Genomic DNA, 27,360 nt, shown 5'->3' with positions numbered 1-27,360 from the left:
TTGAGAAAAATCCACTTCATATTGAGAGATGAGATGAGATGTGTCTTATTCGAAATCAGATTTGTTTTGAACTGATACTGGTGCCTACAGCAGAATTTATACCTTCAGAATGATGACATCAGAGTTGTCACGGTGACATTGTGTTCTAGAACTCAACTGTAGGTGCCATATTTGGTCAGTGGTTCAATTTTTTTTAATTCTCTGCATTTTTTATATGCTTTATTCAGCTCATATTCTGCAGCATATATTGTATGAATTTCCATATTTACCTTAATTAGTTTACTCGCAGATAATATTCTGTACTTGCAAACAATGCAGAAACCTACCAAACATTGCCGGGGCGTTCCTGTGCTCACAGAGCGTAGTGAGCTTTACTTTACTCAGGAGGAGGACAGGCTCACATTTTCTGACCGTGGCCTTGCTGTGCTATATTGTGAAAGGTGCTGAACTTAGTGATGAGACAGTTAATACCCAGATTCTGGAGATCGCCTCCTCAAAGTGAGGCCCAGTAACTTCAAGCTGGGAATTGGGGCTTGCTAAGTTTATGCAATATCACGTGACCGATGACTTCCGATTCATCCTGAGGTGTAAGAGGCTTCGAATCCTGTTGGCTCTTCAAAACTTTTATATAAGTGAGATGATTCTAATTAGCAATGGTAGTGGAGGCCAGTTTAACCAAAGAACCAACCGCCAGGTGATGGGTCACAGCAAGGAGGGGTATGGGGTTGGGTTTCAGTGTTTGGGTACATTTAATGGAGGTGAGATAAAACATTTGGTAAGGTTTAGCAGCGTCTGTAATATCCCTGCATTGTAGGCAGAGCTTTCTGGATAGATTCTGGACACACACACCCTCGTATTGGACAAATTGATTCAGAAAATGGATGGATGAATGGATGGAATGCAGTGTTTTTCATGTGTTTTCATGAGTGGAAGTGAACTTTTATTTATGTGTTTAGTTTATGTGTAGTTAGTTTAGTTGTTCCTGGCAGTAAATACAGTCCCTGGTTTTTATGTGTGCGTCACTGACGAACGTAAGTACTAAGTTTATTGATTATAAGTGATAAGTGACGCTGTGCTAATTTAGTTTACTTAATTGCGCGGCTAGGTTAACGTGACCTAGCTTGCTTACTGTTATAATTATCGCTGACGACTGTACCGTTGTATACCTCGGAAAGATATTTTCGTTTATTTCCCGTCCAATCATTCCCTCTAATACGAATTGCTGCTAATGTAATGTATTGTTGTGGGTATAGCCGAACTTATCAATGTTAAGGCGATGTGGTACAATTATGCATTATGTTAGTGTATTATGGTAATAACCATTGTAAGCACTGTGGTAATTTGTTTTTCCTGTTTGTTTGTTATAGAACCATAAATAAATACAAACTTACTTACTTACCAACCCACTTCGTCTGAGTGTGCATCCCACTGACCTCAAGTAAGATAAGCCAGAGTACAACTAATTGCTACCCCCTCCTGATTGAGAACGTGTATCTGGTGAAATACGGTCAGCAGCCCCCCCCCCCCCCCCATCCTGAATCGTGACTGATATCCCACAGCGAGTACTACCCTCCTGCAGCAACCCCTTACAGTTTCCCAGGGGAGTGTGGCCCCCCTTTCCCACACCGCATCAAATTTTTCAGTTTCACTCATTTCTCAGTTTATGGGTTATGGGTATGAGCCTGTGTAAAATACAAATTTTTTTTTTTTGCAAACTCCAGCCTGGCTCTTCCATGCTTCTCATTCATGAAGGGCTTCTTTCTTGCTTTATGGGTCTTCAGCGCTGCTTCTAGAAGCCTGTCCCACCATCACGCTTCACACTTAATGTTTTCCATTCCTTTTGAAGGTCACTTGAGGTCATCCTCCGATTTGTTAGACACTGACGGATAAGTTGATGGTCATCTCTGGCATTAGAAGGTTGCTTCTGCCCTCTACCTGGCTGGTTTTTGATTTTTCGCAGTGTCTCCTGCTTCTTCCCCCTGTTCTTGTGTACTGCGGTCTTAGAAACTCACGAGCATGGAAGCAGCCTGCCTCACAGTGTAGCCTTCTGCCAGCAGAACCAGGATTAAACCAGAATTTAACAATGCAGATTTTAAAAAAGTATATAGAGTGGTCTCTTAATTTTTTACAGAGCTGTGTATTGTTTATATGTATCTATTTTATGTTTTGGCTGCATGTTTGAACCTGAGACCAGTTGTCAAATGGAGTCTGTCTGAGAATACTACATTCACACCCCCAAAACCTTCATATCCCAAATACTGCGTCATGAAAGGTGAAAATTGGTAGGTTTATGCTGGTGAAATAATGAAGATAGATGCTGCTGCTTTTAAATCATTAACAAGGTTGTTTATTGAAATGGTTTATTGAAAGGCATCTAACAATTTCAAACACATATGTAAGGAATAATTGACGACGGGCCGTTGAATTATTAGAAAATAATGCACACCCGAGGTGGTAATGCCGTTACACCTCGGGTGTGCATTATTTTCTAATAATTCAACGGCCCGGAGTCAATTATTCCGCTTATACTACGGTTGCCACACCTCAAGACATCGATCAGATGATATATTTCAAGGGATTCGTCCGGTTTTTCTACTTAAATCGCTATTGTGAGTAGGATTATTTCTTCCGCATCTCATCCAACGACTCTTTTGCTAGTTCCAAAACGTCATTTTAAAGCTGGCCATGGAGGCTTGAGCCGTTGATATCAGACTAATGCAGTTAATAATGAAGTTATTAGAAAGAGAGCGAGAGAGACAGAGAGAGAGCTTGTATGAATTAGGCTACCTCTGTGTGTCCCTCAACAGTGTTCTGAAGCACCGTCTCTAAACTGTAAGTCTGCTTTAAGATGCAGCACTGTTATTACCTCGCTAGTGAGAAATGTCATGTGTAGCCTTTAAGTTGGTACACTAGGCTAACTAATACTGCTGCAGCCCAGTTGTTGAAAGTTTCATATTCACCGTAAATATAAAAATTTGCTTTTGGAAAATCGTCTGTCATGTTGTTGTTTTTGTTAGTCCTGCGTGCTGTATAGGTACTGTATGCTAATTTCCGTTATTACAGTTAACTATGCGAAGTGATATGGAACTGTAATGTGGTCAAGAGAGCTGCCTGGAACTACGTTCGCCATGCGTTTCCCTGAAAATAATTGCACACCTCAGAACGTTCGTCAGCCAATCAGATTCAAGCATTCAACGGTCCCGTAGTATAAGGAGATATAATAGACATTCGCCTCACAATTATATTTTATGTAATTTTATCTTTAAAGTGACCTTATTAAATTTGTTCCCCGAAGTAATAATTTCATCCCACACCCTGAGTGCTTTTGCACGCTGGTTATATGTGCTAACAGCATTTCCTACCCAGGGAGTCTGATCGAAACCCAAAATCAAGCTGCTGCTGTGAGCTCCTGCTGAGAGCTCCTGCTGAGCACCCTGCTCGGAGGCATGTACACTCGACGGACGCTACGGAGTGTTGAACAGTGATTTCTATCATCTATATTCTTGTCCTCAGTAGGCGTTATGATGCTGATGTGTCACTGAACGTGTCAGCCAATGTAGTCCATATCTGGTTTGATATCGTACTCCTGGGGATACCTGCATTTCTAGGGACACATTGAACTGCTTATAGACTTTTCCCAGTTTAGACCGTAAACCCGAACTGGACTGTGCATGAGCAGATATGTATCGTTTCCGCTCACTACTGCTTCACGGCAGCTGGGCGATTTCACAAATTGATTTATTGCAGTTTTTTTTTTTTTTTTTAAACAAAGGTTGTACTTAGCACTTATTTGAATTATTGTGTATATATGTGTTTTTAGGGGGCGGCATGGTGCTGCAGTGGTTAGCACTGTTGCCTCACACCTCTGGGACCTGGGTTCGAGTCTCCACCTGGGTCACATGCGTGCGGAGTTTGCATGTTCTCCCCATGTCATCGTGGGGTTTCCTCCGGGTACTCCGGTTTCCCCCCACAGTCCAAAAACATGCTGAGGCTAATTGGAGTTACTAAATTGCCCATAGGTGTGCATGTGAGAGTGCATGGTGTGCGAGTGTGCCCTGTGATGGGCTGACCCCCCGTCCTGGGTTGTTCCCTGCCTCATGCCCATTTCTTCCGGGATAGGCTCCGGACCCCCCGTGACCCAGTAGGATAAGCAGTTTGGAAAATGGATGGATATGTGTTTTTAAATTACAAAGATTATTTTATTCAAAAATAGTATTTAGCACGATTTGGCTTATTACAGTTTAATAATAGTTTGTAATTATGACATGTTATAATGTATTTTTAAATTATTATAATCGTATTTTTAAATAATTTGTAATTTAAAAAATAGTCTGTGGTACATTGGGAGGAGCTACAATTTGGCCGTCATTGTTATTATGAATTATGACGTCATAAGCGGGAGGGGGGAGCGTATCCCTTATTCTGATCGGTCGAGGAGTTATCTCCATATACCATACATTGCCGATAGGGGGCCATATGGTTTGGGTGATACGGGTTGCTGTTAAACTTTAATAGAATAAAAATACATTACATGTATTTATTTGTGTTATTTTTAATTACGTTTTTAAGGAATAATAAAACATGTGGCAGGATGAATGCAAGCTAGCGCATACACATCTAGCGGGGCCCGTCAGGCCGCAGGCACGTGTTGTTAGGAGTAGGCACAAGCGCCACGGCGTATTTTAAAAGAATGTGGGGATCTGATCGGGCTGGTAGGAGTAGTTGCATGGCACTGGTAATTACACTATATTGGCAACCACTTGAGCCAGGTCATATGACCTACCAGGAAGTTATAAAAGGCTGCCAAGATGGAATCTCATTCTCTTGCTGCTGTGTTTTACAACTGGACATGGGGTGGGTTCTTCTCCCCTGTGGGTAAGGAAAGGAGGAGAGGGTTTGTTTGAGAACTTGAATGTTTAATTTCAATTTTACCAGGGTGACTGCTAGCAGCATGTAACTCTTCGTGCAGGACGCGGAGGTGACTGTTTGGAATTTTATCATTTGACGTGATCCCCTACGAGCTGATGGGCTACAGACACTGAGGCTCTGGTCACTTGGGTTATACTGTGGGATTTAAAAGGGTCTATGTTTCTTTGTTGATTGTTTCTTTGTACCTGTAGCATTGGAATGCTTCCTCTTGGTGTTGCTGTGCTGCGAGGGCATTAAGCATTCCTGCAAAGGACCAGACTAGCCACTGTTTTAGGTTTATTTGATAAGCTTGTAAGTTGTAAGTGTAATTGTAGTATTGTATTTTGGGCGGTGGACATCGGCCGCTACCCTCCCCTTATGTTTGTACATGGGATCTTTCTGTACAAGGCCGGATCCGCACAGGCTTTTGCTCTGCTGTTGGGGTGCCACACTGAGTGGACACTGTACTGTTGTGTGTAGTGTTTGTCATGTTGCATGCTGTGTGGTGTTGAGTTTTGCTGTTTTCTTTGTCACCAGGGGCCTCCTGAGCTGAGAGCTGCGTGTGCTGATCTGACCTTACTATCTGGAGGATAGTCAGCTGCCCCCCACCCCCAGCAACCTTCATTTGTCTGATTTTGGATATTTGTAATAAAGTGGATTGGGTTTTATTTTTACATGCCTCTTTGTTGTCTTTGTTACGGGGAGGGTTCGAACTTAGCCACGTTACAGAAGGAACATTAGGGGTTACCAGGAGGTGGCGTAGTCAGAGCAGTGTGGGTATTCTGTGCTTTGGGCACCACAAGAAAGCACCGAAATGTTTTAAAGAAACTTTAGCGTTAATTTAGAAGGAAAAAAAAGAATCAAGGAATAACCCTGTTAATTCCTGTTTAAATAAATTAACGCAAGAGAGTCGGCTCCTTAAAGAAAACTGTGTGGCTCTATGCGCATGCGCTACATGAGAGCGAGCCAGAGAGGAGAGCGCATTCGCTAATTTAATCAAGAATTAACCGCGTTATTCCTTGATTCTTGTTGAAATGCTTAGAGCGTTTTACTTTACATTGGCAGAAAAGTGCTTCATTACTTAAACCCCTATAACCATAACGTTTATTTGAAATAACAGGCGCTCCTCTGGTGTCGCCATTTTGAAACGGGCTGGCCAATATCATTTCGACCGCTTTTTTCAAACGGACCTGCCGATTATGGCCGAGCGCTGGGACTCGCTCATTTCGCTGTTTAAATGCTTTCTTCAACCCAACACTGGTAAATACCGCTAATGTTTTTCCTTCTAATTCTTTAAGCATGTTGATTAAATGTAATGGGTTTAAGTGCTTTCTTTTAAAACGACGTGCTGTATGTTAATTGGTTTCGCTTGTGCTTGTTTGAACTCAGCATTTGCTCTTCTGCTGCTTTCGGGCATGTTTGCACGGGTTTAAATTCCGCCTGCTTTCTTCTAAAATAACGCTAAAGTTTTTCTTAAACATTTTGGTGCTTGCTTTTAAAATACGCCGTGGCGCTTGTGCACACATGGCTGCGGCCGGACGGGTCCCCGCTGGACGTGTATCTTGCATTCATTCCGTTATGTTTTATTCCTTAAAAACGTAATTTAAAATACAAAATAAATACATGTAATGTATTTTCGTTCTATTAAAGTTTAAAGGCAACCCTTATCACCCAAACCATATGCCCCCCTATCGGCAACACGTGTAATAGACATTTGGAATGTTCCTGACATTTAACATCACCTACTCACATTCAATTGAAAACACATGTACAGGTCTTTTTCGTTTTTAATGCTTTATTTACAAGTATTTACATTTTTAAGTAGTACTGATTGAACATAGAACACTGACTGTCTCATCCACTACTGGCCTTGCTCTTCTCCACCATTGCCTTGTACTCCTCCACCATTGCCTTGTACTTCTCCTTCACCATTGCCTTGTACGTCTCCTTCACCATTGCCTTGTACTCCTCCTCCACCATTGTCTTGTACCCCTCCTCCACCATTGCCTTGTACTCCTCCTCCAGTATTGCCTTATACTCCTCCTCCACCATTGCCTTGTACTCCTCCTCCTCCATTGCCTTGTACTCCTCCTTCACCATTGCCTTGTATGTCTCCTTCACCATTGCCTTGTACTCCTCCTCCACCATTGCCTTGTACTCCTCCGCCTCCAGTGCCTTGTACTCCTCCTTCACCATTGCCTTGTACTCCTCCTCCTCCATTGCCTTGTACTCCTCCTCCTCCATTGCCTTGTACTCCTCCTCCTCCATTGCCTTGTACTTCTCCTCCTCCTCCATTGTCTTGTACTTCTCCTCCTCCTCCATTGCCTTGTACTTCTCCTTCTCCACCTTTGCCTGGCTCTCCTCCTTCTCCACCTTTGCCTGGCTCTCCTCCTTCACTGCCACTGTCTGGCTTTCCTCCTCCACCTCCACTGTCTGGCTGTCCTCCATCGCCAATGTCTGGCTGTCCTCCATCGCCAATGTCTGGCTGTCCTCCATCGCCAATGTCTGGCTATCCTCCTCCATCGCCAATGTCTGGCTATCCTCCTCCATCGCCAATGTCTGGCTATCCTCCTCCATCGCCAATGTCTGGCTATCCTCCTCCATCGCCAATGTCTGGCTATCCTCCATCGCCAATGTCTGGCTATCCTCCTCCATCGCCACTGTCTGGCTCTCCACCACCATTGCCTTTTTTCCTTTCCCTTTTTTTGTAAAAAGCTTCTTCAGCCAGGGTTTCTTTTTCTTTCCTTCTTTATCCTTTTTTCTTTCCTCCTTTGCTTTTATAGCTTCTCCAGCGTCCTTTGGTACCGCTGGCGGCCTAAAGCAATTGAGAAAAATCCACTTCATATTGAGAGATGAGATGAGATGTGTCTTATTCGAAATCAGATTTGTTTTGAACTGATACTGGTGCCTACAGCAGAATTTATACCTTCAGAATGATGACATCAGAGTTGTCACGGTGACATTGTGTTCTAGAACTCAACTGTAGGTGCCATATTTGGTCAGTGGTTCAATTTTTTTTAATTCTCTGCATTTTTTATATGCTTTATTCAGCTCATATTCTGCAGCATATATTGTATGAATTTCCATATTTACCTTAATTAGTTTACTCGCAGATAATATTCTGTACTTGCAAACAATGCAGAAACCTACCAAACATTGCCGGGGCGTTCCTGTGCTCACAGAGCGTAGTGAGCTTTACTTTACTCAGGAGGAGGACAGGCTCACATTTTCTGACCGTGGCCTTGCTGTGCTATATTGTGAAAGGTGCTGAACTTAGTGATGAGACAGTTAATACCCAGATTCTGGAGATCGCCTCCTCAAAGTGAGGCCCAGTAACTTCAAGCTGGGAATCGGGGCTTGCTAAGTTTATGCAATATCACGTGACCGATGACTTCCGATTCATCCTGAGGTGTAAGAGGCTTCGAATCCTGTTGGCTCTTCAAAACTTTTATATAAGTGAGATGATTCTAATTAGCAATGGTAGTGGAGGCCAGTTTAACCAAAGAACCAACCGCCAGGTGATGGGTCACAGCAAGGAGGGGTATGGGGTTGGGTTTCAGTGTTTGGGTACATTTAATGGAGGTGAGATAAAACATTTGGTAAGGTTTAGCAGCGTCTGTAATATCCCTGCATTGTAGGCAGAGCTTTCTGGATAGATTCTGGACACACACACCCTCGTATTGGACAAATTGATTCAGAAAATGGATGGATGAATGGATGGAATGCAGTGTTTTTCATGTGTTTTCATGAGTGGAAGTGAACTTTTATTTATGTGTTTAGTTTATGTGTAGTTAGTTTAGTTGTTCCTGGCAGTAAATACAGTCCCTGGTTTTTATGTGTGCGTCACTGACGAACGTAAGTACTAAGTTTATTGATTATAAGTGATAAGTGACGCTGTGCTAATTTAGTTTACTTAATTGCGCGGCTAGGTTAACGTGACCTAGCTTGCTTACTGTTATAATTATCGCTGACGACTGTACCGTTGTATACCTCGGAAAGATATTTTCGTTTATTTCCCGTCCAATCATTCCCTCTAATACGAATTGCTGCTAATGTAATGTATTGTTGTGGGTATAGCCGAACTTATCAATGTTAAGGCGATGTGGTACAATTATGCATTATGTTAGTGTATTATGGTAATAACCATTGTAAGCACTGTGGTAATTTGTTTTTCCTGTTTGTTTGTTATAGAACCATAAATAAATACAAACTTACTTACTTACCAACCCACTTCGTCTGAGTGTGCATCCCACTGACCTCAAGTAAGATAAGCCAGAGTACAACTAATTGCTACCCCCTCCTGATTGAGAACGTGTATCTGGTGAAATACGGTCAGCAGCCCCCCCCCCCCCCCCCCCATCCTGAATCGTGACTGATATCCCACAGCGAGTACTACCCTCCTGCAGCAACCCCTTACAGTTTCCCAGGGGAGTGTGGCCCCCCTTTCCCACACCGCATCAAATTTTTCAGTTTCACTCATTTCTCAGTTTATGGGTTATGGGTATGAGCCTGTGTAAAATACAAATTTTTTTTTTTTGCAAACTCCAGCCTGGCTCTTCCATGCTTCTCATTCATGAAGGGCTTCTTTCTTGCTTTATGGGTCTTCAGCGCTGCTTCTAGAAGCCTGTCCCACCATCACGCTTCACACTTAATGTTTTCCATTCCTTTTGAAGGTCACTTGAGGTCATCCTCCGATTTGTTAGACACTGACGGATAAGTTGATGGTCATCTCTGGCATTAGAAGGTTGCTTCTGCCCTCTACCTGGCTGGTTTTTGATTTTTCGCAGTGTCTCCTGCTTCTTCCCCCTGTTCTTGTGTACTGCGGTCTTAGAAACTCACGAGCATGGAAGCAGCCTGCCTCACAGTGTAGCCTTCTGCCAGCAGAACCAGGATTAAACCAGAATTTAACAATGCAGATTTTAAAAAAGTATATAGAGTGGTCTCTTAATTTTTTACAGAGCTGTGTATTGTTTATATGTATCTATTTTATGTTTTGGCTGCATGTTTGAACCTGAGACCAGTTGTCAAATGGAGTCTGTCTGAGAATACTACATTCACACCCCCAAAACCTTCATATCCCAAATACTGCGTCATGAAAGGTGAAAATTGGTAGGTTTATGCTGGTGAAATAATGAAGATAGATGCTGCTGCTTTTAAATCATTAACAAGGTTGTTTATTGAAATGGTTTATTGAAAGGCATCTAACAATTTCAAACACATATGTAAGGAATAATTGACGACGGGCCGTTGAATTATTAGAAAATAATGCACACCCGAGGTGGTAATGCCGTTACACCTCGGGTGTGCATTATTTTCTAATAATTCAACGGCCCGGAGTCAATTATTCCGCTTATACTACGGTTGCCACACCTCAAGACATCGATCAGATGATATATTTCAAGGGATTCGTCCGGTTTTTCTACTTAAATCGCTATTGTGAGTAGGATTATTTCTTCCGCATCTCATCCAACGACTCTTTTGCTAGTTCCAAAACGTCATTTTAAAGCTGGCCATGGAGGCTTGAGCCGTTGATATCAGACTAATGCAGTTAATAATGAAGTTATTAGAAAGAGAGCGAGAGAGACAGAGAGAGAGCTTGTATGAATTAGGCTACCTCTGTGTGTCCCTCAACAGTGTTCTGAAGCACCGTCTCTAAACTGTAAGTCTGCTTTAAGATGCAGCACTGTTATTACCTCGCTAGTGAGAAATGTCATGTGTAGCCTTTAAGTTGGTACACTAGGCTAACTAATACTGCTGCAGCCCAGTTGTTGAAAGTTTCATATTCACCGTAAATATAAAAATTTGCTTTTGGAAAATCGTCTGTCATGTTGTTGTTTTTGTTAGTCCTGCGTGCTGTATAGGTACTGTATGCTAATTTCCGTTATTACAGTTAACTATGCGAAGTGATATGGAACTGTAATGTGGTCAAGAGAGCTGCCTGGAACTACGTTCGCCATGCGTTTCCCTGAAAATAATTGCACACCTCAGAACGTTCGTCAGCCAATCAGATTCAAGCATTCAACGGTCCCGTAGTATAAGGAGATATAATAGACATTCGCCTCACAATTATATTTTATGTAATTTTATCTTTAAAGTGACCTTATTAAATTTGTTCCCCGAAGTAATAATTTCATCCCACACCCTGAGTGCTTTTGCACGCTGGTTATATGTGCTAACAGCATTTCCTACCCAGGGAGTCTGATCGAAACCCAAAATCAAGCTGCTGCTGTGAGCTCCTGCTGAGCACCCTGCTCGGAGGCATGTACACTCGACGGACGCTACGGAGTGTTGAACAGTGATTTCTATCATCTATATTCTTGTCCTCAGTAGGCGTTATGATGCTGATGTGTCACTGAACGTGTCAGCCAATGTAGTCCATATCTGGTTTGATATCGTACTCCTGGGGATACCTGCATTTCTAGGGACACATTGAACTGCTTATAGACTTTTCCCAGTTTAGACCGTAAACCCGAACTGGACTGTGCATGAGCAGATATGTATCGTTTCCGCTCACTACTGCTTCACGGCAGCTGGGCGATTTCACAAATTGATTTATTGCAGTTTTTTTTTTTTTAAACAAAGGTTGTACTTAGCACTTATTTGAATTATTGTGTATATATGTGTTTTTAGGGGGCGGCATGGTGCTGCAGTGGTTAGCACTGTTGCCTCACACCTCTGGGACCTGGGTTCGAGTCTCCACCTGGGTCACATGCGTGCGGAGTTTGCATGTTCTCCCCATGTCATCGTGGGGTTTCCTCCGGGTACTCCGGTTTCCCCCCACAGTCCAAAAACATGCTGAGGCTAATTGGAGTTACTAAATTGCCCATAGGTGTGCATGTGAGAGTGCATGGTGTGCGAGTGTGCCCTGTGATGGGCTGACCCCCCGTCCTGGGTTGTTCCCTGCCTCATGCCCATTTCTTCCGGGATAGGCTCCGGACCCCCCGTGACCCAGTAGGATAAGCAGTTTGGAAAATGGATGGATATGTGTTTTTAAATTACAAAGATTATTTTATTCAAAAATAGTATTTAGCACGATTTGGCTTATTACAGTTTAATAATAGTTTGTAATTATGACATGTTATAATGTATTTTTAAATTATTATAATCGTATTTTTAAATAATTTGTAATTTAAAAAATAGTCTGTGGTACATTGGGAGGAGCTACAATTTGGCCGTCATTGTTATTATGAATTATGACGTCATAAGCGGGAGGGGGGAGCGTATCCCTTATTCTGATCGGTCGAGGGGTTATCTCCATATACCATACATTGCCGATAGGGGGCCATATGGTTTGGGTGATAAGGGTTGCTGTTAAACTTTAATAGAATAAAAATACATTACATGTATTTATTTGTGTTATTTTTAATTACGTTTTTAAGGAATAATAAAACATGTGGCAGGATGAATGCAAGCTAGCGCATACACATCTAGCGGGGCCCGTCAGGCCGCAGGCACGTGTTGTTAGGAGTAGGCACAAGCGCCACGGCGTATTTTAAAAGAATGTGGGGATCTGATCGGGCTGGTAGGAGTAGTTGCATGGCACTGGTAATTACACTATATTGGCAACCACTTGAGCCAGGTCATATGACCTACCAGGAAGTTATAAAAGGCTGCCAAGATGGAATCTCATTCTCTTGCTGCTGTGTTTTACAACTGGACATGGGGTGGGTTCTTCTCCCCTGTGGGTAAGGAAAGGAGGAGAGGGTTTGTTTGAGAACTTGAATGTTTAATTTCAATTTTACCAGGGTGACTGCTAGCAGCATGTAACTCTTCGTGCAGGACGCGGAGGTGACTGTTTGGAATTTTATCATTTGACGTGATCCCCTACGAGCTGATGGGCTACAGACACTGAGGCTCTGGTCACTTGGGTTATACTGTGGGATTTAAAAGGGTCTATGTTTCTTTGTTGATTGTTTCTTTGTACCTGTAGCATTGGAATGCTTCCTCTTGGTGTTGCTGTGCTGCGAGGGCATTAAGCATTCCTGCAAAGGACCAGACTAGCCACTGTTTTAGGTTTATTTGATAAGCTTGTAAGTTGTAAGTGTAATTGTAGTATTGTATTTTGGGCGGTGGACATCGGCCGCTACCCTCCCCTTATGTTTGTACATGGGATCTTTCTGTACAAGGCCGGATCCGCACAGGCTTTTGCTCTGCTGTTGGGGTGCCACACTGAGTGGACACTGTACTGTTGTGTGTAGTGTTTGTCATGTTGCATGCTGTGTGGTGTTGAGTTTTGCTGTTTTCTTTGTCACCAGGGGCCTCCTGAGCTGAGAGCTGCGTGTGCTGATCTGACCTTACTATCTGGAGGATAGTCAGCTGCCCCCCACCCCCAGCAACCTTCATTTGTCTGATTTTGGATATTTGTAATAAAGTGGATTGGGTTTTATTTTTACATGCCTCTTTGTTGTCTTTGTTACGGGGAGGGTTCGAACTTAGCCACGTTACAGAAGGAACATTAGGGGTTACCAGGAGGTGGCGTAGTCAGAGCAGTGTGGGTATTCTGTGCTTTGGGCACCACAAGAAAGCACCGAAATGTTTTAAAGAAACTTTAGCGTTAATTTAAAAGGAAAAAAAAGAATCAAGGAATAACCCTGTTAATTCCTGTTTAAATAAATTAACGCAAGAGAGTCGGCTCCTTAAAGAAAACTGTGTGGCTCTATGCGCATGCGCTACATGAGAGCGAGCCAGAGAGGAGAGCGCATTCGCTAATTTAATCAAGAATTAACCGCGTTATTCCTTGATTCTTGTTGAAATGCTTAGAGCGTTTTACTTTACATTGGCAGAAAAGTGCTTCATTACTTAAACCCCTATAACCATAACGTTTATTTGAAATAACAGGCGCTCCTCTGGTGTCGCCATTTTGAAACGGGCTGGCCAATATCATTTCGACCGCTTTTTTCAAACGGACCTGCCGATTATGGCCGAGCGCTGGGACTCGCTCATTTCGCTGTTTAAATGCTTTCTTCAACCCAACACTGGTAAATACCGCTAATGTTTTTCCTTCTAATTCTTTAAGCATGTTGATTAAATGTAATGGGTTTAAGTGCTTTCTTTTAAAACGACGTGCTGTATGTTAATTGGTTTCGCTTGTGCTTGTTTGAACTCAGCATTTGCTCTTCTGCTGCTTTCGGGCATGTTTGCACGGGTTTAAATTCCGCCTGCTTTCTTCTAAAATAACGCTAAAGTTTTTCTTAAACATTTTGGTGCTTGCTTTTAAAATACGCCGTGGCGCTTGTGCACACATGGCTGCGGCCGGACGGGTCCCCGCTGGACGTGTATCTTGCATTCATTCCGTTATGTTTTATTCCTTAAAAACGTAATTTAAAATACAACATAAATACATGTAATGTATTTTCGTTCTATTAAAGTTTAAAGGCAACCCTTATCACCCAAACCATATGCCCCCCTATCGGCAACACGTGTAATAGACATTTGGAATGTTCCTGACATTTAACATCACCTACTCACATTCAATTGAAAACACATGTACAGGTCTTTTTCGTTTTTAATGCTTTATTTACAAGTATTTACATTTTTAAGTAGTACTGATTGAACATAGAACACTGACTGTCTCATCCACTACTGGCCTTGCTCTTCTCCACCATTGCCTTGTACTCCTCCACCATTGCCTTGTACTTCTCCTTCACCATTGCCTTGTACGTCTCCTTCACCATTGCCTTGTACTCCTCCTCCACCATTGTCTTGTACCCCTCCTCCACCATTGCCTTGTACTCCTCCTCCAGTATTGCCTTATACTCCTCCTCCACCATTGCCTTGTACTCCTCCTCCTCCATTGCCTTGTACTCCTCCTTCACCATTGCCTTGTATGTCTCCTTCACCATTGCCTTGTACTCCTCCTCCACCATTGCCTTGTACTCCTCCTCCTCCAGTGCCTTGTACTCCTCCTTCACCATTGCCTTGTACTCCTCCTCCTCCATTGCCTTGTACTCCTCCTCCTCCATTGCCTTGTACTCCTCCTCCTCCATTGCCTTGTACTTCTCCTCCTCCTCCATTGTCTTGTACTTCTCCTCCTCCTCCATTGCCTTGTACTTCTCCTTCTCCACCTTTGCCTGGCTCTCCTCCTTCTCCACCTTTGCCTGGCTCTCCTCCTTCACTGCCACTGTCTGGCTTTCCTCCTCCACCTCCACTGTCTGGCTGTCCTCCATCGCCAATGTCTGGCTGTCCTCCATCGCCAATGTCTGGCTGTCCTCCATCGCCAATGTCTGGCTGTCCTCCATCGCCAATGTCTGGCTATCCTCCTCCATCGCCAATGTCTGGCTATCCTCCTCCATCGCCAATGTCTGGCTATCCTCCATCGCCAATGTCTGGCTATCCTCCTCCATCGCCACTGTCTGGCTCTCCACCACCATTGCCTTTTTTCCTTTCCCTTTTTTTGTAAAAAGCTTCTTCAGCCAGGGTTTCTTTTTCTTTCCTTCTTTATCCTTTTTTCTTTCCTCCTTTGCTTTTATAGCTTCTCCAGCGTCCTTTGGTACCGCTGGCGGCCTAAAGCAATTGAGAAAAATCCACTTCATATTGAGAGATGAGATGAGATGTGTCTTATTCGAAATCAGATTTGTTTTGAACTGATACTGGTGCCTACAGCAGAATTTATACCTTCAGAATGATGACATCAGAGTTGTCACGGTGACATTGTGTTCTAGAACTCAACTGTAGGTGCCATATTTGGTCAGTGGTTCAATTTTTTTTAATTCTCTGCATTTTTTATATGCTTTATTCAGCTCATATTCTGCAGCATATATTGTATGAATTTCCATATTTACCTTAATTAGTTTACTCGCAGATAATATTCTGTACTTGCAAACAATGCAGAAACCTACCAAACATTGCCGGGGCGTTCCTGTGCTCACAGAGCGTAGTGAGCTTTACTTTACTCAGGAGGAGGACAGGCTCACATTTTCTGACCGTGGCCTTGCTGTGCTATATTGTGAAAGGTGCTGAACTTAGTGATGAGACAGTTAATACCCAGATTCTGGAGATCGCCTCCTCAAAGTGAGGCCCAGTAACTTCAAGCTGGGAATCGGGGCTTGCTAAGTTTATGCAATATCACGTGACCGATGACTTCCGATTCATCCTGAGGTGTAAGAGGCTTCGAATCCTGTTGGCTCTTCAAAACTTTTATATAAGTGAGATGATTCTAATTAGCAATGGTAGTGGAGGCCAGTTTAACCAAAGAACCAACCGCCAGGTGATGGGTCACAGCAAGGAGGGGTATGGGGTTGGGTTTCAGTGTTTGGGTACATTTAATGGAGGTGAGATAAAACATTTGGTAAGGTTTAGCAGCGTCTGTAATATCCCTGCATTGTAGGCAGAGCTTTCTGGATAGATTCTGGACACACACACCCTCGTATTGGACAAATTGATTCAGAAAATGGATGGATGAATGGATGGAATGCAGTGTTTTTCATGTGTTTTCATGAGTGGAAGTGAACTTTTATTTATGTGTTTAGTTTATGTGTAGTTAGTTTAGTTGTTCCTGGCAGTAAATACAGTCCCTGGTTTTTATGTGTGCGTCACTGACGAACGTAAGTACTAAGTTTATTGATTATAAGTGATAAGTGACGCTGTGCTAATTTAGTTTACTTAATTGCGCGGCTAGGTTAACGTGACCTAGCTTGCTTACTGTTATAATTATCGCTGACGACTGTACCGTTGTATACCTCGGAAAGATATTTTCGTTTATTTCCCGTCCAATCATTCCCTCTAATACGAATTGCTGCTAATGTAATGTATTGTTGTGGGTATAGCCGAACTTATCAATGTTAAGGCGATGTGGTACAATTATGCATTATGTTAGTGTATTATGGTAATAACCATTGTAAGCACTGTGGTAATTTGTTTTTCCTGTTTGTTTGTTATAGAACCATAAATAAATACAAACTTACTTACTTACCAACCCACTTCGTCTGAGTGTGCATCCCACTGACCTCAAGTAAGATAAGCCAGAGTACAACTAATTGCTACCCCCCTCCTGATTGAGAACGTGTATCTGGTGAAATACGGTCAGCAGCCCCCCCCCCCCCCCCCCCCCCATCCTGAATCGTGACTGATATCCCACAGCGAGTACTACCCTCCTGCAGCAACCCCTTACAGTTTCCCAGGGGAGTGTGGCCCCCCTTTCCCACACCGCATCAAATTTTTCAGTTTCACTCATTTCTCAGTTTATGGGTTATGGGTATGAGCCTGTGTAAAATACAAATTTTTTTTTTTGCAAACTCCAGCCTGGCTCTTCCATGCTTCTCATTCATGAAGGGCTTCTTTCTTGCTTTATGGGTCTTCAGCGCTGCTTCTAGAAGCCTGTCCCACCATCACGCTTCACACTTAATGTTTTCCATTCCTTTTGAAGGTCACTTGAGGTCATCCTCCGATTTGTTAGACACTGACGGATAAGTTGATGGTCATCTCTGGCATTAGAAGGTTGCTTCTGCCCTCTACCTGGCTGGTTTTTGATTTTTCGCAGTGTCTCCTGCTTCTTCCCCCTGTTCTTGTGTACTGCGGTCTTAGAAACTCACGAGCATGGAAGCAGCCTGCCTCACAGTGTAGCCTTCTGCCAGCAGAACCAGGATTAAACCAGAATTTAACAATGCAGATTTTAAAAAAGTATATAGAGTGGTCTCTTAATTTTTTACAGAGCTGTGTATTGTTTATATGTATCTATTTTATGTTTTGGCTGCATGTTTGAACCTGAGACCAGTTGTCAAATGGAGTCTGTCTGAGAATACTACATTCACACCCCCAAAACCTTCATATCCCAAATACTGCGTCATGAAAGGTGAAAATTGGTAGGTTTATGCTGGTGAAATAATGAAGATAGATGCTGCTGCTTTTAAATCATTAACAAGGTTGTTTATTGAAATGGTTTATTGAAAGGCATCTAACAATTTCAAACACATATGTAAGGAATAATTGACGACGGGCCGTTGAATTATTAGAAAATAATGCACACCCGAGGTGGTAATGCCGTTACACCTCGGGTGTGCATTATTTTCTAATAATTCAACGGCCCGGAGTCAATTATTCCGCTTATACTACGGTTGCCACACCTCAAGACATCGATCAGATGATATATTTCAAGGGATTCGTCCGGTTTTTCTACTTAAATCGCTATTGTGAGTAGGATTATTTCTTCCGCATCTCATCCAACGACTCTTTTGCTAGTTCCAAAACGTCATTTTAAAGCTGGCCATGGAGGCTTGAGCCGTTGATATCAGACTAATGCAGTTAATAATGAAGTTATTAGAAAGAGAGCGAGAGAGACAGAGAGAGAGCTTGTATGAATTAGGCTACCTCTGTGTGTCCCTCAACAGTGTTCTGAAGCACCGTCTCTAAACTGTAAGTCTGCTTTAAGATGCAGCACTGTTATTACCTCGCTAGTGAGAAATGTCATGTGTAGCCTTTAAGTTGGTACACTAGGCTAACTAATACTGCTGCAGCCCAGTTGTTGAAAGTTTCATATTCACCGTAAATATAAAAATTTGCTTTTGGAAAATCGTCTGTCATGTTGTTGTTTTTGTTAGTCCTGCGTGCTGTATAGGTACTGTATGCTAATTTCCGTTATTACAGTTAACTATGCGAAGTGATATGGAACTGTAATGTGGTCAAGAGAGCTGCCTGGAACTACGTTCGCCATGCGTTTCCCTGAAAATAATTGCACACCTCAGAACGTTCGTCAGCCAATCAGATTCAAGCATTCAACGGTCCCGTAGTATAAGGAGATATAATAGACATTCGCCTCACAATTATATTTTATGTAATTTTATCTTTAAAGTGACCTTATTAAATTTGTTCCCCGAAGTAATAATTTCATCCCACACCCTGAGTGCTTTTGCACGCTGGTTATATGTGCTAACAGCATTTCCTACCCAGGGAGTCTGATCGAAACCCAAAATCAAGCTGCTGCTGTGAGCTCCTGCTGAGCACCCTGCTCGGAGGCATGTACACTCGACGGACGCTACGGAGTGTTGAACAGTGATTTCTATCATCTATATTCTTGTCCTCAGTAGGCGTTATGATGCTGATGTGTCACTGAACGTGTCAGCCAATGTAGTCCATATCTGGTTTGATATCGTACTCCTGGGGATACCTGCATTTCTAGGGACACATTGAACTGCTTATAGACTTTTCCCAGTTTAGACCGTAAACCCGAACTGGACTGTGCATGAGCAGATATGTATCGTTTCCGCTCACTACTGCTTCACGGCAGCTGGGCGATTTCACAAATTGATTTATTGCAGTTTTTTTTTTTTTAAACAAAGGTTGTACTTAGCACTTATTTGAATTATTGTGTATATATGTGTTTTTAGGGGGCGGCATGGTGCTGCAGTGGTTAGCACTGTTGCCTCACACCTCTGGGACCTGGGTTCGAGTCTCCACCTGGGTCACATGCGTGCGGAGTTTGCATGTTCTCCCCATGTCATCGTGGGGTTTCCTCCGGGTACTCCGGTTTCCCCCCACAGTCCAAAAACATGCTGAGGCTAATTGGAGTTACTAAATTGCCCATAGGTGTGCATGTGAGAGTGCATGGTGTGCGAGTGTGCCCTGTGATGGGCTGACCCCCCGTCCTGGGTTGTTCCCTGCCTCATGCCCATTTCTTCCGGGATAGGCTCCGGACCCCCCGTGACCCAGTAGGATAAGCAGTTTGGAAAATGGATGGATATGTGTTTTTAAATTACAAAGATTATTTTATTCAAAAATAGTATTTAGCACGATTTGGCTTATTACAGTTTAATAATAGTTTGTAATTATGACATGTTATAATGTATTTTTAAATTATTATAATCGTATTTTTAAATAATTTGTAATTTAAAAAATAGTCTGTGGTACATTGGGAGGAGCTACAATTTGGCCGTCATTGTTATTATGAATTATGACGTCATAAGCGGGAGGGGGGAGCGTATCCCTTATTCTGATTGGTCGAGGGGTTATCTCCATATACCATACATTGCCGATAGGGGGCCATATGGTTTGGGTGATAAGGGTTGCTGTTAAACTTTAATAGAATAAAAATACATTACATGTATTTATTTGTGTTATTTTTAATTACGTTTTTAAGGAATAATAAAACATGTGGCAGGATGAATGCAAGCTAGCGCATACACATCTAGCGGGGCCCGTCAGGCCGCAGGCACGTGTTGTTAGGAGTAGGCACAAGCGCCACGGCGTATTTTAAAAGAATGTGGGGATCTGATCGGGCTGGTAGGAGTAGTTGCATGGCACTGGTAATTACACTATATTGGCAACCACTTGAGCCAGGTCATATGACCTACCAGGAAGTTATAAAAGGCTGCCAAGATGGAATCTCATTCTCTTGCTGCTGTGTTTTACAACTGGACATGGGGTGGGTTCTTCTCCCCTGTGGGTAAGGAAAGGAGGAGAGGGTTTGTTTGAGAACTTGAATGTTTAATTTCAATTTTACCAGGGTGACTGCTAGCAGCATGTAACTCTTCGTGCAGGACGCGGAGGTGACTGTTTGGAATTTTATCATTTGACGTGATCCCCTACGAGCTGATGGGCTACAGACACTGAGGCTCTGGTCACTTGGGTTATACTGTGGGATTTAAAAGGGTCTATGTTTCTTTGTTGATTGTTTCTTTGTACCTGTAGCATTGGAATGCTTCCTCTTGGTGTTGCTGTGCTGCGAGGGCATTAAGCATTCCTGCAAAGGACCAGACTAGCCACTGTTTTAGGTTTATTTGATAAGCTTGTAAGTTGTAAGTGTAATTGTAGTATTGTATTTTGGGCGGTGGACATCGGCCGCTACCCTCCCCTTATGTTTGTACATGGGATCTTTCTGTACAAGGCCGGATCCGCACAGGCTTTTGCTCTGCTGTTGGGGTGCCACACTGAGTGGACACTGTACTGTTGTGTGTAGTGTTTGTCATGTTGCATGCTGTGTGGTGTTGAGTTTTGCTGTTTTCTTTGTCACCAGGGGCCTCCTGAGCTGAGAGCTGCGTGTGCTGATCTGACCTTACTATCTGGAGGATAGTCAGCTGCCCCCCACCCCCAGCAACCTTCATTTGTCTGATTTTGGATATTTGTAATAAAGTGGATTGGGTTTTATTTTTACATGCCTCTTTGTTGTCTTTGTTACGGGGAGGGTTCGAACTTAGCCACGTTACAGAAGGAACATTAGGGGTTACCAGGAGGTGGCGTAGTCAGAGCAGTGTGGGTATTCTGTGCTTTGGGCACCACAAGAAAGCACCGAAATGTTTTAAAGAAACTTTAGCGTTAATTTAAAAGGAAAAAAAAGAATCAAGGAATAACCCTGTTAATTCCTGTTTAAATAAATTAACGCAAGAGAGTCGGCTCCTTAAAGAAAACTGTGTGGCTCTATGCGCATGCGCTACATGAGAGCGAGCCAGAGAGGAGAGCGCATTCGCTAATTTAATCAAGAATTAACCGCGTTATTCCTTGATTCTTGTTGAAATGCTTAGAGCGTTTTACTTTACATTGGCAGAAAAGTGCTTCATTACTTAAACCCCTATAACCATAACGTTTATTTGAAATAACAGGCGCTCCTCTGGTGTCGCCATTTTGAAACGGGCTGGCCAATATCATTTCGACCGCTTTTTTCAAACGGACCTGCCGATTATGGCCGAGCGCTGGGACTCGCTCATTTCGCTGTTTAAATGCTTTCTTCAACCCAACACTGGTAAATACCGCTAATGTTTTTCCTTCTAATTCTTTAAGCATGTTGATTAAATGTAATGGGTTTAAGTGCTTTCTTTTAAAACGACGTGCTGTATGTTAATTGGTTTCGCTTGTGCTTGTTTGAACTCAGCATTTGCTCTTCTGCTGCTTTCGGGCATGTTTGCACGGGTTTAAATTCCGCCTGCTTTCTTCTAAAATAACGCTAAAGTTTTTCTTAAACATTTTGGTGCTTGCTTTTAAAATACGCCGTGGCGCTTGTGCACACATGGCTGCGGCCGGACGGGTCCCCGCTGGACGTGTATCTTGCATTCATTCCGTTATGTTTTATTCCTTAAAAACGTAATTTAAAATACAACATAAATACATGTAATGTATTTTCGTTCTATTAAAGTTTAAAGGCAACCCTTATCACCCAAACCATATGCCCCCCTATCGGCAACACGTGTAATAGACATTTGGAATGTTCCTGACATTTAACATCACCTACTCACATTCAATTGAAAACACATGTACAGGTCTTTTTCGTTTTTAATGCTTTATTTACAAGTATTTACATTTTTAAGTAGTACTGATTGAACATAGAACACTGACTGTCTCATCCACTACTGGCCTTGCTCTTCTCCACCATTGCCTTGTACTCCTCCACCATTGCCTTGTACTTCTCCTTCACCATTGCCTTGTACGTCTCCTTCACCATTGCCTTGTACTCCTCCTCCACCATTGTCTTGTACCCCTCCTCCACCATTGCCTTGTACTCCTCCTCCAGTATTGCCTTATACTCCTCCTCCACCATTGCCTTGTACTCCTCCTCCTCCATTGCCTTGTACTCCTCCTTCACCATTGCCTTGTATGTCTCCTTCACCATTGCCTTGTACTCCTCCTCCACCATTGCCTTGTACTCCTCCTCCTCCAGTGCCTTGTACTCCTCCTTCACCATTGCCTTGTACTCCTCCTCCTCCATTGCCTTGTACTCCTCCTCCTCCATTGCCTTGTACTCCTCCTCCTCCTCCATTGTCTTGTACTTCTCCTCCTCCTCCATTGCCTTGTACTTCTCCTTCTCCACCTTTGCCTGGCTCTCCTCCTTCTCCACCTTTGCCTGGCTCTCCTCCTTCACTGCCACTGTCTGGCTTTCCTCCTCCACCTCCACTGTCTGGCTGTCCTCCATCGCCAATGTCTGGCTGTCCTCCATCGCCAATGTCTGGCTGTCCTCCATCGCCAATGTCTGGCTATCCTCCTCCATCGCCAATGTCTGGCTATCCTCCTCCATCGCCAATGTCTGGCTATCCTCCATCGCCAATGTCTGGCTATCCTCCTCCATCGCCACTGTCTGGCTCTCCACCACCATTGCCTTTTTTCCTTTCCCTTTTTTTGTAAAAAGCTTCTTCAGCCAGGGTTTCTTTTTCTTTCCTTCTTTATCCTTTTTTCTTTCCTCCTTTGCTTTTATAGCTTCTCCAGCGTCCTTTGGTACCGCTGGCGGCCTAAAGCAATTGAGAAAAATCCACTTCATATTGAGAGATGAGATGAGATGTGTCTTATTCGAAATCAGATTTGTTTTGAACTGATACTGGTGCCTACAGCAGAATTTATACCTTCAGAATGATGACATCAGAGTTGTCACGGTGACATTGTGTTCTAGAACTCAACTGTAGGTGCCATATTTGGTCAGTGGTTCAATTTTTTTTAATTCTCTGCATTTTTTATATGCTTTATTCAGCTCATATTCTGCAGCATATATTGTATGAATTTCCATATTTACCTTAATTAGTTTACTCGCAGATAATATTCTGTACTTGCAAACAATGCAGAAACCTACCAAACATTGCCGGGGCGTTCCTGTGCTCACAGAGCGTAGTGAGCTTTACTTTACTCAGGAGGAGGACAGGCTCACATTTTCTGACCGTGGCCTTGCTGTGCTATATTGTGAAAGGTGCTGAACTTAGTGATGAGACAGTTAATACCCAGATTCTGGAGATCGCCTCCTCAAAGTGAGGCCCAGTAACTTCAAGCTGGGAATCAGGGCTTGCTAAGTTTATGCAATATCACGTGACCGATGACTTCCGATTCATCCTGAGGTGTAAGAGGCTTCGAATCCTGTTGGCTCTTCAAAACTTTTATATAAGTGAGATGATTCTAATTAGCAATGGTAGTGGAGGCCAGTTTAACCAAAGAACCAACCGCCAGGTGATGGGTCACAGCAAGGAGGGGTATGGGGTTGGGTTTCAGTGTTTGGGTACATTTAATGGAGGTGAGATAAAACATTTGGTAAGGTTTAGCAGCGTCTGTAATATCCCTGCATTGTAGGCAGAGCTTTCTGGATAGATTCTGGACACACACACCCTCGTATTGGACAAATTGATTCAGAAAATGGATGGATGAATGGATGGAATGCAGTGTTTTTCATGTGTTTTCATGAGTGGAAGTGAACTTTTATTTATGTGTTTAGTTTATGTGTAGTTAGTTTAGTTGTTCCTGGCAGTAAATACAGTCCCTGGTTTTTATGTGTGCGTCACTGACGAACGTAAGTACTAAGTTTATTGATTATAAGTGATAAGTGACGCTGTGCTAATTTAGTTTACTTAATTGCGCGGCTAGGTTAACGTGACCTAGCTTGCTTACTGTTATAATTATCGCTGACGACTGTACCGTTGTATACCTCGGAAAGATATTTTCGTTTATTTCCCGTCCAATCATTCCCTCTAATACGAATTGCTGCTAATGTAATGTATTGTTGTGGGTATAGCCGAACTTATCAATGTTAAGGCGATGTGGTACAATTATGCATTATGTTAGTGTATTATGGTAATAACCATTGTAAGCACTGTGGTAATTTGTTTTTCCTGTTTGTTTGTTATAGAACCATAAATAAACACAAACTTACTTACTTACCAACCCACTTCGTCTGAGTGTGCATCCCACTGACCTCAAGTAAGATAAGCCAGAGTACAACTAATTGCTACCCCCCTCCTGATTGAGAACGTGTATCTGGTGAAATACGGTCAGCAGCCCCCCCCCCCCCCCCCCCCCATCCTGAATCGTGACTGATATCCCACAGCGAGTACTACCCTCCTGCAGCAACCCCTTACAGTTTCCCAGGGGAGTGTGGCCCCCCTTTCCCACACCGCATCAAATTTTTCAGTTTCACTCATTTCTCAGTTTATGGGTTATGGGTATGAGCCTGTGTAAAATACAATTTTTTTTTTTTTTGCAAACTCCAGCCTGGCTCTTCCATGCTTCTCATTCATGAAGGGCTTCTTTCTTGCTTTATGGGTCTTCAGCGCTGCTTCTAGAAGCCTGTCCCACCATCACGCTTCACACTTAATGTTTTCCATTCCTTTTGAAGGTCACTTGAGGTCATCCTCCGATTTGTTAGACACTGACGGATAAGTTGATGGTCATCTCTGGCATTAGAAGGTTGCTTCTGCCCTCTACCTGGCTGGTTTTTGATTTTTCGCAGTGTCTCCTGCTTCTTCCCCCTGTTCTTGTGTACTGCGGTCTTAGAAACTCACGAGCATGGAAGCAGCCTGCCTCACAGTGTAGCCTTCTGCCAGCAGAACCAGGATTAAACCAGAATTTAACAATGCAGATTTTAAAAAAGTATATAGAGTGGTCTCTTAATTTTTTACAGAGCTGTGTATTGTTTATTTGTATCTATTTTATGTTTTGGCTGCATGTTTGAACCTGAGACCAGTTGTCAAATGGAGTCTGTCTGAGAATACTACATTCACACCCCCAAAACCTTCATATCCCAAATACTGCGTCATGAAAGGTGAAAATCGGTAGGTTTATGCTGGTGAAATAATGAAGATAGATGCTGCTGCTTTTAAATCATTAACAAGGTTGTTTATTGAAATGGTTTATTGAATGGCATCTAACAATTTCAAACACATATGTAAGGAATAATTGACTCCGGGCCGTTGAATTATTAGAAAATAATGCACACCCGAGGTGGTAATGCCGTTACACCTCGGGTGTGCATTATTTTCTAATAATTCAACGGCCCGGAGTCAATTATTCCGCTTATACTACGGTTGCCACACCTCAAGACATCGATCAGATGATATATTTCAAGGGATTTGTCCGGTTTTTCTACTTAAATCGCTATTGTGAGTAGGATTATTTCTTCCGCATCTCATCCAACGACTCTTTTGCTAGTTCCAAAACGTCATTTTAAAGCTGGCCATGGAGGCTTGAGCCGTTGATATCAGACTAATGCAGTTAATAATGAAGTTATTAGAAAGAGAGCGAGAGAGACAGAGAGAGAGCTTGTATGAATTAGGCTACCTCTGTGTGTCCCTCAACAGTGTTCTGAAGCACCGTCTCTAAACTGTAAGTCTGCTTTAAGATGCAGCACTGTTATTACCTCGCTAGTGAGAAATGTCATGTGTAGCCTTTAAGTTGGTACACTAGGCTAACTAATACTGCTGCAGCCCAGTTGTTGAAAGTTTCATATTCACCGTAAATATTAAAATTTGCTTTTGGAAAATCGTCTGTCATGTTGTTGTTTTTGTTAGTCCTGCGTGCTGTATAGGTACTGTATGCTAATTTCCGTTATTACAGTTAACTATGCGAAGTGATATGGAACTGTAATGTGGTCAAGAGAGCTGCCTGGAACTACGTTCGCCATGCGTTTCCCTGAAAATAATTGCACACCTCAGAACGTTCGTCAGCCAATCAGATTCAAGCATTCAACGGTCCCGTAGTATAAGGAGATATAATAGACATTCGCCTCACAATTATATTTTATGTAATTTTATCTTTAAAGTGACCTTATTAAATTTGTTCCCCGAAGTAATAATTTCATCCCACACCCTGAGTGCTTTTGCACGCTGGTTATATGTGCTAACAGCATTTCCTACCCAGGGAGTCTGATCGAAACCCAAAATCAAGCTGCTGCTGTGAGCTCCTGCTGAGCACCCTGCTCGGAGGCATGTACACTCGACGGACGCTACGGAGTGTTGAACAGTGATTTCTATCATCTATATTCTTGTCCTCAGTAGGCGTTATGATGCTGATGTGTCACTGAACGTGTCAGCCAATGTAGTCCATATCTGGTTTGATATCGTACTCCTGGGGATACCTGCATTTCTAGGGACACATTGAACTGCTTATAGACTTTTCCCAGTTTAGACCGTAAACCCGAACTGGACTGTGCATGAGCAGATATGTATCGTTTCCGCTCACTACTGCTTCACGGCAGCTGGGCGATTTCACAAATTGATTTATTGCAGTTTTTTTTTTTTTAAACAAAGGTTGTACTTAGCACTTATTTGAATTATTGTGTATATATGTGTTTTTAGGGGGCGGCATGGTGCTGCAGTGGTTAGCACTGTTGCCTCACACCTCTGGGACCTGGGTTCGAGTCTCCACCTGGGTCACATGCGTGCGGAGTTTGCATGTTCTCCCCATGTCATCGTGGGGTTTCCTCCGGGTACTCCGGTTTCCCCCCCACAGTCCAAAAACATGCTGAGGCTAATTGGAGTTACTAAATTGCCCATAGGTGTGCATGTGAGAGTGCATGGTGTGCGAGTGTGCCCTGTGATGGGCTGACCCCCCGTCCTGGGTTGTTCCCTGCCTCATGCCCATTTCTTCCGGGATAGGCTCCGGACCCCCCGTGACCCAGTAGGATAAGCAGTTTGGAAAATGGATGGATATGTGTTTTTAAATTACAAAGATTATTTTATTCAAAAATAGTATTTAGCACGATTTGGCTTATTACAGTTTAATAATAGTTTGTAATTATGACATGTTATAATGTATTTTTAAATTATTATAATCGTATTTTTA

General features: G+C 42.8%; 1 protein-coding gene across 6 annotated transcripts in view; it reads right to left on the bottom strand.

Annotated features, from left to right (window-relative positions):
• Positions 1-27,360, bottom strand: part of LOC125750897 (trichohyalin-like) — a 40,724-nt gene that overhangs the window by 1,140 nt on the left and 12,224 nt on the right. The window contains exons 1-2 of one of the 6 annotated variants that reach the window (XM_049029248.1): positions 7,108-7,823; positions 6,686-7,035 (exon numbers count right to left, since the gene is read on the bottom strand). The exons of 1 other annotated variant lie outside the window; for it this stretch is intronic. In XM_049029248.1, coding sequence (XP_048885205.1) covers positions 6,763-7,035; positions 7,108-7,752 — 918 coding nt within the window. In that variant the 5' untranslated portion in view covers positions 7,753-7,823 and the 3' untranslated portion in view covers positions 6,686-6,762. Of the gene's footprint in view, positions 1-6,685; positions 7,036-7,107; positions 7,824-14,403; positions 15,051-22,094; positions 23,148-27,360 lie in introns of those variants that run through there. 4 more of the 6 variants (XM_049029245.1, XM_049029243.1, XM_049029246.1 and 1 more) reach the window with 4 other exon arrangements.

Source organism: Brienomyrus brachyistius, chromosome 10 (genome assembly GCF_023856365.1).
Source record: "Brienomyrus brachyistius isolate T26 chromosome 10, BBRACH_0.4, whole genome shotgun sequence".
NCBI classification, from domain to species: domain Eukaryota; kingdom Metazoa; phylum Chordata; class Actinopteri; order Osteoglossiformes; family Mormyridae; genus Brienomyrus; species Brienomyrus brachyistius.
The sequence above is the reverse complement of the archived record's forward strand: the minus strand, read 5'-3'. Positions and strand labels throughout refer to the sequence as shown.